At 49.6% G+C, this 12,766-nt stretch overlaps 1 protein-coding gene across 2 annotated transcripts; it reads right to left on the bottom strand.

Annotated features, from left to right (window-relative positions):
• Window positions 1–3,916: 3,916 nt before the first annotated feature.
• Window positions 3,917–12,529, bottom strand: LOC122365875 (ubiquitin carboxyl-terminal hydrolase MINDY-3-like). 2 transcript variants are annotated; one of them, XM_043337471.1, is made up of 9 exons: window positions 12,336–12,529; window positions 11,230–11,360; window positions 10,612–10,889; window positions 10,273–10,387; window positions 6,154–6,307; window positions 5,650–5,787; window positions 5,335–5,494; window positions 4,809–4,971; window positions 3,917–4,593 (listed from the first exon to the last, which is right to left on the bottom strand). In XM_043337471.1, exons 1-9 carry the CDS (start codon window positions 12,436–12,438, stop codon window positions 4,450–4,452), a joined length of 1,386 nt encoding a protein of 461 aa, XP_043193406.1. In that variant the 5' UTR covers window positions 12,439–12,529; the 3' UTR covers window positions 3,917–4,449. The 2 variants fall into 2 exon arrangements, with proteins under 2 accessions (XP_043193406.1, XP_043193407.1); XM_043337472.1 differs by lacking the exon at window positions 12,336–12,529 and adding an exon at window positions 12,268–12,326.
• Window positions 12,530–12,766: the final 237 nt, after the last annotated feature.

The following is a 12,766-nucleotide window of genomic DNA, read 5'->3' as shown; positions in this document are numbered from 1 at the left end:
ACGTCCATCCAAAAGAGGCGTACTTATTTCAATTTTCTCTCATTGCCCTATACCTAATGGAGAGGTCGCAAAATTCACCTGAACTTAGGTCACATATATCAAAATTCCGAGACATATATTTTGTACATACTTTTGCTGTTATCAATCGCTGAAAGTTTCAAAGCGATCGTTCAGTCAGTGTATCTAAAGCGAGCATTGATTTTTTTATGAGGTGAGGTCACTTGACGTGAGGTGACCTGACCTTGAACAATACGAGTAAGGCATAAAACAAATCTCCGAAAGGAAGCTTCGAAACAGAGTGCCTATGTAGGTCGTTCAGTTGTGAGCGGCCAAAGAGAAACGCGGCGGCCGGAGAAACCAATGGGGCTGTCAGTTATGTGGTGATGACGGTGACGAAAGTTCCTAATTCAACGGATGCCCTTTCACTGGCGATTCCAGAGGGTGTTGCATTGGGGGCAACTACCCCTCACCCTAAGCGCTGGAATGTCAGCAATGCGTAATGAATAGGAGTCTGGAGTTATTTAATTCGATTAATTTGACAGGTCCCGCGGAGGATAATTCCACCCATGGAGATCGATTTTAGACGGATAGGTGAATGTTTAGCATTTTGTTGCTGCAAGTAGGTATGCTTCCCGGTTCAGCACGAAAAAGCTCAGCATTAATCAGAACAAAAAACCATAGACGCATATTAAAATTTTTCGAGACGTAAATGAACGTAATGAAAATAAATTCAATCAATATGAGGAAAATGGAAATTTATCGTTAAGAATTGAAATCACATGGTTTTCTGCCACCAAACTTACCTGGAAATAGTGGAGCTTATTGGGGGATCAGGTCCAGAAGAGCTGCATTCAGACTCTTTCGAGATACATATAGCACCATCGCATTTCACCTTCACATAGGTTTGCGATGATTCAGATGAAATCGTTGCTTGATTCAGCCTGTCTTTTTCCTGAGTAGTACTTCTAGAGCTATTATCGCTGCAACGTTTGTCTTTATCCGCTCCATTACCTGCTATCGTTTGTGAAATATCCGCCGATTCACTGTTAATCGTACTGATTTGATTTTGAAATGCTTCGATTCTTTGATGTGCGACAAGAAGTTGCTGCGTGCTTTCCATCCATTTTCGGTTGGCATCAACCACCCACACAGGATTGCAAAGCACTGCAAGATTTTCCACGATAGTTGCCAGGTACGCCATGAAGTATAAATGTAACAGTGCAAGAGCTTGGCTCCACGAATGTGGGCCGAACTATTTAATGAGAGATGATAATATATTGAAACAAACAAACAATAGTTCTCTAACACGAGTCATTTGCATAAATCAAAGGCAAATGAATATTTTCACGAACGTCGATCTGCGCTGATCGGCCCGAATAATCAACGAATAAAATTTGCTCTTTCTTTTAGCCTAGTTTCTCGTTTTGAACAGAAACACGATGCTTTACATTTTCGGTTACCTCGTTCCGTGCAGAAAACATTTTGAGAGTTTACACCAACAATAAAATGGAATTTTCGGTTCTTGATTACAAGATGAACATTATTTTTCTTTAACATTTTATTTTATTCGAAGTAGAGCTAGGGTGACAAGCATAACTATAATCAGGTGTCTTCAATTAGTCGGAAATTAAAGTTAGGTATAGCCTGTGCCCTCAATGAATTCTTTTCTGAGAAGAATGTAACATGTTTAAATACTTATATCACAATGCTGTGCATTGAGAATGTGCAGTGTGCAGGCCATTTGTAGGTATACGAGCGCAGATAAAAAGTCACCCGACCAATTTTAAAAGCATATTTTTATATCCCCTTCACATTGGCCGCGACTTCTGCCCTGGTCTGCGCAGTACAATGACCGCAGCGTTTGAAAGAGCGTCGAAGCATGAAGGAAGTGCATGAGTTGCGATTCTGTCAGGGCTTTTAAATGTCGGACATTTGAGTCTTACGGCTACGCCCCCTAGCCTACCAAGAACTCAGCCTAACCCTAACGTCGGAGTTAATTAACCCGCCCCGGGCCGGGGGGGGGGGGGGTGTATGAATGACAGGGGCGGATCCAGAAAATCTCCAAGGGAGGGGCCATTAGAAACCAGGAGGCCCCCATAATCCCACCTGTTGGAGGCCCCATCTTCCCACTTGTTGCCCCCCCCCAAAAAAAAACTGCGTCTATTGAGCTTATCTAGCTGTTCAGGCAACACCTCAACATGAATAAACGAATTATGAAATAAATGAACGAACGAGAAATAACTAAGTGGGTAGGTTAAAAAAAAAAAACTCATCGGATTTCGGCCACTTTATTTTCAGGAGGCCCCCTTTTCAGCTTTTTAGCTTTTTAACTTTTTATTTTATTTTTGAAAAAAAAAAATCGGCCAAGGGGGGGGGCCATGGCCCCCATGCCCCCCCCCCTTGTATCCGCGCCTGATGAATGAACACCCCCCCCCCCTGCGGTTGCACCGCCGTTTTCGGCACATTTGTTCGTGCATCTTTTCCGCACATGTTGTGAAAATTTCAGACCCAGGTCGCCTTAGGTCAGGTCACCAGGTCACGCCAAGTGACCTCACCTCAGAAAAAAATATGAATGCTCGTCATAGCTACACCGATTGATCGATTGCCTTGAAACTATCAGCGATTGTTAAGAGCAACATTATCTATAAAATATTAATCTCGGAATTTCGATATCGGTGACCTAAGGTCAGGTCCACTTTGCGGCCTCTCCAGTCTCCATTACCTATACGTGTAAGTCAATGAGAGAAAATTGAAAAACGTATGTTTTGCACGGACGCTATTCTAGACACTCTCAAACATAGAGATGTAGGTAAAATTGACACACTGAACCGGAAAATGGAAACTGTGACCCCTCTGTCCCCGAGGTCATCTCAGGTCACGAACAGAATCTAACAGTTTTTCGCTAATAACTTCTGATAGAGGCGTGCTAGAGCGCTGAAAACGCCTTAGATGCGTTCGGCTCGGCGTTGCGGTTCGACTGATATGCAACATGACCTTTTCCGGTCAGGTCATGACCTTGACCTGAGGTCAAATTTTCAAGTTGACCTTTCAATGTCAACTTATAGTTCATTCGACGCGTCTCGACGAGAGGAATACGATGCTGGCAAAAGTAATGTCATGGCTCTTTTGAGTCAAAAGTTATTGCCGAAAAAAAAAACACTTTTTGTTAAAACGGCTATTTTTGGAGTTTTTGCCCTCTGGAGGCTAAACCGTTGACCTGAGGTCAAATCTGAGAACATTACTCAGAAAGGTCTGTAAAAGGGCTATCGAATGCGCTTTTCTGCGGCGCTGTAGCTCTATCGATTCTCGAGATAGCCGTTGGCAGTTTCCAAAATGGTGAAATAGTCAACATTTTACCTTTGGTGACCTCTGGTGACCTGACCTTTGACCTGACCCAAAAAATGACTCAAATGTTTTCGTCCTTATTTTGGACGCTCTTTCGATTGCCCCTTACCGCGTGTCGCTACCTGGCCCAGGAGCCGAGTTAGAAGAGGGGTGGGGGGTGTTCAGACCCCCCCCCCCCCCCACCGGCCCGGCGCGGAAGCTCAGAGCACCGGCCCGGCGCGGGTTAATGCGCCGTCAAGCCGATCTCTGGGACCCCCGAGCCGGCGTCCCCGAGCACACAATACACGTATTCAATCGAGACAAATCATTTATGGTGCTCGTAGTTTCGTAAGCTGACATTTCCTTACTCGCACTTGAACTGCACCCTGGGTGCTGACGAGTGTGGACCGACATATCATAGTGATGGGAGGCATCGATAAAAAAGACGGCATAAAATATTTCCGTGGTCATCTACGACAAGTTCAGCCTAAACGGCCTGTATTTAGCATTTCGTATTTCGCCGTCCTTCTATGTGCGAGGTTCTTTGATATCTCCAGGAGTCCCAAACCAGAACCGCATTCAAACTCAGTGATTCTCAAGCGACAATATTATTCAAAGTCTGACTACGTGTAGACACAGTGCAACATTGGTGTAACAGACTCGCAGCTCGCTGAATAGGACTGAACCAGTAAGCCGGGAGCACAGAGAGATAGAGAGACATACCAGATCAGGTACACCGCCCGCCGGATCAGCAGAATCGCCGACACTTCGCACCGATTACGCAACGCATCGCACAATGGATAGCGCTGTCGAATACTCTCCACGAATACTCGCAGAAAATCACTGCTATGCATAACAACTATACGGCAAAATTCACGTCACATTTGCAATGATGTGTGGTCCGACCGTCCCCCCCCCCTCCCTACCCGATCCCCTGGCAAGTGGTGCAACAAAGAGCTCAACACAGATCGGCAATCACAGACGTGACGAGGCTCAGCGGCTGCGATCGCGACACCAGCGCCGCCCGGCGGCCGCCAGGCGAACCATTCACTAGACCGCTGCCACTAGGTGGCGGTGGGAGCCCTGAGAGCGGTGCCGGTCGCCGGCGGCGGGCCGGGCCGGCCGTCAGTTGATGGAGGGCGCCGCGCCGTGCCATCGGACGTCGATGCGCGGCCAGCGGCTCTGCAGGCAGGTGAGGATGGTGCTGTTGGCCGTGGAGCTCTGGACGTCCGTCTCCAGAAGACAGGCGTCCCCCTTCACCAGTCGCACCTGTCGATACGGGAGGGTCAGAGGGGTCAGGAGAGGACATCCTGTCCCCTTCACCAGACGCACCTGTCAATAGGGGAGGGTTAGAGGGTTGCTGATAGTAAACATAGCCACGCTGTCTGTTAATGTGGTGATTTATCGTTAACACCATAACACACCGCTCCAGTGATCCCTCACCCCCCCCCCCTCCCCCCGCCGACGGCTGACCGGTCACTGACCTTTCCGCCGGGGTTACTGCGCGTCAGGCCGTTGTAGTGGTAGACAGTGAAGGAGTCGGGCGGCCTGCCGTCAGCCGTCTCCGGGAAGAACTCGTCCAGGAAGGGCACCTTGAGCACGATACCCAGCTGGTCGGGGTCCAGCTGCCGCCGCATCAGGTCCACGCTGCGGGGACGGGCGGATACATCGGTGAGGGTGACCGGTGTCACTGGAGAGGATATGTGCCTCGGGAGGCGAGCTTCAGCTTACTATGAACGAATGAATGAATGAATGAATGAATGAATGAATGAATGAATGAATGAATGAATGGGTGCATACATAAAGGAATATGTGTGAATCGATGAATGAATGGGTAAATGAATGAGCAAATGAATGAATCAATGAATGGGTCAATGAATGAACGAGTGAATCGATGGATGGACAAATGGATACACGGCAGATTGACGAATGAATAAATGGCCATATAACAAAACGAATTGGCCATTATTTCAGGTCCCAGGGGTGGAACGCCGGCAGCCACCCACTCACTATTCCTCCTCGGCTACCAGATCGCAGGCGGCCATCAGCTCGGGCAGCTGCGAGGTGGGCAGGAAGCCAGCCTGATCCTTATCCAGCGCGTCAAACGACCGCTGCGCCACCTGGCGGGCCGACGGTGGCGCCGTCAGGCGGCCGTCCGGAGAAAACAGCACTGAAACACAGTATGCATCGTATGAGTATCGCTCAACAAAGTTGCCCAATCATGGGATCAACGAATTATCATATCAGTAAGACAATCAGGTCAAGGTAAGCTGAGCCCACCCAGGTATCACGCGACGGTCCGGCCCCTCCCAGATTGCGGCTGACCTGTGAGGTGTGTCTCGGAGGCCAGTACCCAGACGGGGTAGCGCGGGTTCTTGAGGTTCCAGCCGACGGTACAGTAGTGCAGCCGCTCCAGCAGCGTCAGAAAGCCCACACTGGGCTGGGAGACAACCCCCTCCAGCGCTGATAGGCGACAGAGGAGGACACGTGACAGCAGGTGGCAGAGAAGTGGCAACAGTGTCGTGAAGACGAGCGATATACTAATCTGTATTATGTTCGAAAACCCTGGCCAGGATGGAGGGAATCGATTGAATCTTTAGCTTTGGCATCATTACACAATACACATACACAACTGATTCACCTCACTGGAGAAATGGCACGACTCAAAAACCAAGACAACAGCACATAAGCCTTCTAAACAATAAAACCCACTCAAAAGACAACACGATCCCCCACTGACCCGTTCGCACCCTGATCGGCTGCGGACAGCCTGATGAGACCGCCCCTTCTCAGCACCCCACCGGCCTCCCGCCCGCTCCCTGCACTGACCGATGCCACCGACGTACTTGACGTTGTCCCAGACGTGCGCCACGGCGCGGCCTGTGACCAGCAGGTTGGTGAGACTCTGCGAGCCGTGGCCGTGCACGGGGTCGACCAGGGCCTCCTCCGAGTCGCCCATCTCACGGCGCAGCCGGCCCGCGCCCTGGGGGGGGGGGGGACGGAGGTCAGGGGCGGAATATGGTCCAGGGGGTCGCCTAAAGATGAATGGGCTCGGCGGTAGCATGACGACGTCTAATTCTGTTGGAATTGCGACTATCAACCTTAAAAATAGTTATTAGGATAAGTTTTTTTTATTTCATTGCCCGATGCATCGCCCAACTATGCTTCTCAAATGACACTGGTCTAAAATATATTGACAATTAAAGGTCCGCATAGGCCGGCTGCGGCTACGGCTGGCTGCATCCAATTCCATGCAGCTATGGGGCTGCAAATATCTCCAAGAGCACGGCTATAGCTGTGGCCACGGCTGGGAGATTTTCAGCCAAATTTTACATACTATTATTTAAAACTGTACCTTATGAAATTTACAATGAGCAATCTATCCTGGCTTTAAATATGCCAAAATATGCCACAGCAACTTTGAAAGTGGTAGAACAAAAACAAACTTATGATGGCTTTATCATTAACCATTACATATTTGCAAATATGATGAACACTGCATAGGGCATGTCTGGGTCAGATGACTGATCATTGACTAGATGAAGTACCCGGGTGAAGTAGACGAGCTCCGCTTTCTGACGAGGAATTCATAGGTTGTCTCAGCAGTGCTACTCCATTGTCTGAATGTCGCCACTACATTTTGGGCCATCCTGCTGTCCATTGGCCGAGCTGGAGGACTTTGGTGGGCGGCGATGACAGGCCATGTCCTCAGAAAGACAACGACTTCACCCAATACAGAGAGAGAGAGAACAAAATAGTTGTTCTAACGATAGGGTTCATATTCCCTACTTCCCTTTGCCCCCCCCCCCGACAAACGCCCCCACCGCTCCAATGAGTCAGTCTCCGAGTGTAGCGTCAGCCCTAGCTAGTTATCACTCCGCTATCAGAGCCGACTGTGTCCGATTTAATGTCGAGACGCGCAGAGCGGACGCCAGTCACTGGCAGTCGACACGAGACCCGGCACGGTACCAGTGTCCTGTCGCCTGGTGTTGGAGACAGTGCCCTGTCGCCTGGTGTTGAAGACAGTGCCCTGTCGCCTGGTGTTGAAGACCGTGTCCTGTCGCCTGGTGTTGAGCCCCGTGACACCGAGTCTGACTGACCACCGACCCTAGCGTCTCACCATGGCGCAGCTGGAAGTGCTGGTGGAGACCTGCTCCCACCCGCTCAGCTTCGTGGTGAAGAGGAAGGCCACCGGTCGGCACCTGTTCAACAAGGTGGCTGGCCTACTGGGGCTGAACATGACGCATCTCTTCGAGTTGCAGTTCCTCGACCGCAAAGGCACGCGCACGTGGCTACGCGCCAGCGAGATCCTAGGCGGCCGCCGTTTTCGCAAGGAGTCGCCGCTGCACTTTCGGTTCATGGTGCGCTTCTGGCCGAGTGACGTGCCGGCTCACGTGACCGACGAGCAGGCACTGGCGCTGCTCTTCCGACAGCTGCAGGCGGCCATCGGGAGCGGCGAGCTGGCCTGTCCATTCAGCACGGCCGCCCAGCTGGCCGCCTATGCCGCCCAGGTGCAGTTCGGCGACTACAGCGACCACTGCCGCCACACGCACTACCAGGACAGCGTCCAGCCGCCCACCGTCGTCGGGCCGCAGGAACACCGGTGCTCGCTGACTGGCGAGGCGCACGCCGCCTGGCAGATGAAGGTGGCGTGCCTGCACAGAAGGCTGACCGGGACCTCACAACGCGAGGCGCTGACCAAGTACTTTCAGCTGGCGCAGGGGCTGGACGGGTACGGCGTGACGTACTTCGATGTGACCACGGAGCGCGGCGACCACGTCTGGCTCGGGGTTACTGCCCACGGAGTCGGCGTCTACGAGGTCAAACTGACGCCGAAATTCTCACTGTCCTGGACGGACATTCAGACCATCAACTACGATGGCCACAAGAAGATCAACATCCAGTCGTGCTGCCAGTATCAGAAGTTCGTTTTCTACATGGCTCGAGAACAGGACTGCGTGGACTTCATGGTGTTAATTTTTGGCTACGAACGGCTGGGAATCTCTCAGCCGAAATACAGGCCCTCATCCTCCACGCCTTCTGTGGGAGAGACGGCTCCACCATCGCCTGGCCAGCAGGTTTCAGAGCGTGCTGACGGCAGCCAGAGAGCCGCCGCCAGCGCGGCGAGTGAGGACATCAGCTCGACCAACAGCAGTACGCCTGCCTCGTCCGGGTACGGCGAGGGACAGCTTTCAAGAAGTGAAACGATGGAATCGGATGAAATCATGGCCGCCGCGGCGAGAGAGGAGGCGATTGAAGCTGATGTCAAGATCCTGCAACATGAAGAAGTGGGTGGCGCCGAGGGCGGGGCTGAGGCAGCCGGTGGCTCGGAAGACGACTGCGACAGCGACTTCAGCCAGGGACTTATCAGCGTTTTGAATGAGAGGTTCGCCGCCCTGGGAAGCAGCTTTGGCAGCAACTCTGCCCAGTCTGTGAGCGACACGAAGGAGAGGTTGACTGGCAGCGGCGTGGAGCTGGCTCAGAGCGATCCTATCTACGTAAACTGGCCACAGCCCGAGAGGGGCGACTCAATGACTCCGAGGCCGCGGCACAGAGACCGATTTGAGTCGAGCCTGTCCCTCTCTGAGACTGAGAGCTGGGGCGCCTTCAACCAGAGCCTGATGGCCCCCGACTGACGCCGCATCGTCTCACGGACATCTCAGCATTGTTATGGCAGTGTGGTTGAGCGCCTAACACTTTCCTGCGAAAGCAGCATGAAGCAAGGCATGATTGGGTCTCACGCATCGCGATCATTTATGACAGTGTTCAGGAACAAGGCTGACGAACAAAGCTGCAACTTGCAAGCATTGACACATCCCGCTTACAAGCATCTAAGTAAGATACCATACCATACCATACCATGTTGTGGTTCACTATACTGCCTGATTCGATTAGTTGTTATGCATGCTCCTATATTTCATGTTATTGCTGGTGAAGCAATTGTGGTGCGGGGGCCGATACCGACTCTTGGCAGCACATACTGCGAGCCGTTCATGTCACTCAGCTAACGTTATCAAGTTGTCATAGCACTGTAACCAGTTTTCCGTCGATTTACGGTCGGCGATCATCCCCCACTGCTCATCTGTGAGCTAATGTGTAGCTGTCAGCATGCAAGCACTTGCAGTGATTGTGATAATTAAGGTGCTGCATGATCTGGGCGTTCGATCATGCAGCAAGAATAACAGTTATATCAGAATATTACTGACGACGGATATCTCAATCGCCGATTCTGAACTTAGTGTGACAAAAGAACTATCTGACAGTTCAGCCGCTATATGCGAAGAGTATATCAGAATCAGGAGGATGTTAATATATTGGTTTGGCATGAAAACAGAGTTACCTCACCTTCCCAATGCGCAGAGGTAGTCTGTGTCTAAGTGAATCACCAGGGCCAGTGATTCGAAGCTATCCACTAGAGTTCAGTGGCCGGCAGGTTATGCGAGGTCGTGTCCCCGTTATAGGCGCCAGGCAGGGCCCTTAACCCCACATACCAGACCCTATAGCTGATACACCCAGGTTTAATGAAATTACATACCTTTCCTTGACTCTGAGTATTTCTGCATTTCCGTAGGTCAGGGGCGGAATAAGGAGAGAAGAGGAGAAACATGCAGGCAGACAGCTTAAGAGGCGCCATGTTGTAGTATGTGCCTAATCGCCTATCATTGACAAATCAACCTTGAAATGAATATACACAAGTGACACAAGTGTGTTAGTACGGCGAGTATTCCATTTCAGCGTTTGATGTATCACAAAAAGAACCACGAAGTCAAACAAACGTTCCAACGAGTCCCAATAGCACCAATAGCTCAGTGAGGTAATGCCTATGATGATGCACTATTTAAAACCGATTGCCATTATTTCTGAACTATAATATACCCGTATGTAGAATTATTAACTACCCAGCATCCATATAACCTTCCCTGTGGCTCATCCCCTCCGCTTACCTACCTTGGTCTGTATGAGAGAGTAGAGGAACGCCAGGACGCCGCTCTCCGCCCGGTACGAGGGCAGGTTCTTCCGGAAAAAATCCGCCACCTCCGCCTCAGTACTCAACTCGAGGAGCCTGAAACAGTGAGATCATCAGGCGTTATATGGCGGTTGAGCTTCTTCAGTCAGCTGTGGAGGAGGCAGCCATGCAGCAATGTCAATTATAGCTCATATATGCTTATATATCGTTGTCCAATAACAATCGACGACGTTTCTGCAGATACCTGTTATACGTAAACTGAGACAGAGTTCACAGGCGGCCATACCAGCACAGTTGGTTCTCCCTCCACCCCTACTTACCGGAGTGTGGAGTGGAAGCCGGCGGGCTCAATCCGCCGCCGCTTGGAGGGCAGTCCGGCCGGGCGTTCCTCCGGCGACCGGCCGCCCTCCCCGGGACTGGCCTCCCGCCCGGGGGAGTGCCGGCACCCGGGGCCGTCCTGCGCGCCGTCCTCGGCACCCTCCGAGGGCGGGTCGGACTCGGGTACCACCAGGCGCGCGCTGCCGCCCTCTCCGGCGCAGCGGCACAGGATCTCGGCCAGTGACACGGCCAGCAGCTCGTCCGCCTCCCCAGCCGTCACCTGCGGCGCAACAGTCGGCTCACACAGCCGTCCGGCAGCACGTGTACTGGGGCTGCTGTGGTGCATATTGCAAATGTTGTCGATTATGAATATATGAATATGATAATGAATTATGAATATATGATTATGTCTTCTCGCTTTGAATTGTATAAAATATAGATGAAAGGATCACACAAGTAGGTACCTACTGCACATAACAAAACAAAAATAACATAACATAACATAACATATATTGATTGCAACGACAGGCCACTGGTGCCCAACATGGCTGCAACATAGATACATCAAAAGAAGAACACTAGCGTCAAATGGCAAAACATATTCTATATAAACAGCTTGCCTTTTGCCAGGAGTCACCAAAATCTTTGTACATGTTCTTGAAGATGTGAGCCTGTATTGGTGCGATAATACTGCATGGTCCACCTTCGTACTGCACCAAGGCAAACGGCTCATCTGTGCTAAACACAAAACCTGGAATGGCCAGAAGGATGGTTTGATGCAAACCATTACATAAAAACAACAACATATTTTCAAAAAAATCTAGCCTTCTTGAGCTTCAACCATACATACACTGAAGTATTTAATACTATCAATGCAGATAGAAATGAAAAATTATGTTGAACATCACCATATTGCCAAGGCATATGCAAATGCAAAATATCTGCTTGTGTTCACCTCTGAATGAGAAACTTGTTAAAGGGACCCTCCCACCTTAACATTAGATTTGAGTTGAGATAGCCAAAATGGGGTCCCTGGCTCACAATTACCGGTTTCGGCACTCACAACATCGAGAAATGCCTTAAATCGGAAATATTGAATTTCAAAATTGCAGCATTTTGATTCAGAGGGGCTAATGCTTAGGAATACCCCTCTGAATGTGTGACGTCAGCGCAGATATCTAACGGTTTTTAAATGTTTGACTAAAACGTTTTGTAGCACGCGGTGGTATATGCTATTTGCGCGCAACATCTGCCGCAAACGCCGCACTTCTAAAATAAAGTCGCTAGAAACAGCGGAGATCCCAAAAAAGTAAACAAAAGTAAAAGTATAATATCTTGAAAACCGGTGAATATTTTTCGGTGAAATTTGGTAGATATTCGTTTTCGCTCTTTCTGAACCGAGCAACATCACTTCCATGCCAATTCATAAACTTTTTTGAAGGTGGGAGGGTCCCTTTAAGCATTCTTGATAGTGTTAATACCTACCATACAACTGCTGAAAGCAATTATTTCGTAACAATCATGTCGTCAATGTTAATGTCACTTGACGAAGTCACTCAACGCAGCTTGAACCTGATGCCTTAATATTACAATCGTCTACTTATACATATTTTATCATTTAAGCTCAGAATACCACCTAATTTATAGACAAAACACACCTTGCCATGAGCATTTGCATCCCAAAATTAGGTATTTAACATTTTGATTTGTAAATCCAGACACAAACCTTGATTCCAACGGTCAAACACAGACTGATTTATTTCTTGGCAGCCCCAAACTATTGACAAAACTGGTTCTGCAGAGAAACTAGATGAACTTAAGGTTGCCATTTGATCATTAACTCATCAAAAATGGAAGGAAATTCGCTTCAGCCTTGGCTTCAGCCAAATTCATAATGCACAGAATGCACCTCTCATAAACAGAGCGCCATAAATGTATCAACCGAGCCATCACCCAAGGCCCTAGAAACCTAGCCTTACTATTTGTAAAACAGCCACTGAAAAGTCCAATGACGTCATATTCCTCTCGGCGAATTACTTCATTTTCTTCTTTTATGTTTAACATAAAACTTTGCACCCATTGTACTTTTTAAATAATTGTTCCTCTTAAAGGCTGTGATTCTCATGGTGAAGCTGCTCAATTCCCTACTACAGGGGT

The sequence above is a fragment of the Amphibalanus amphitrite genome, unplaced genomic scaffold (assembly GCF_019059575.1).
Source record: "Amphibalanus amphitrite isolate SeventyFive unplaced genomic scaffold, NRLGWU_Aamphi_draft 000769F_arrow, whole genome shotgun sequence".
Classification (NCBI taxonomy): Eukaryota; Metazoa; Arthropoda; class Thecostraca; order Balanomorpha; family Balanidae; genus Amphibalanus; species Amphibalanus amphitrite.
Note: the sequence above shows the minus strand (reverse complement) of the source record. Positions and strands in the feature narration are given on the sequence as shown.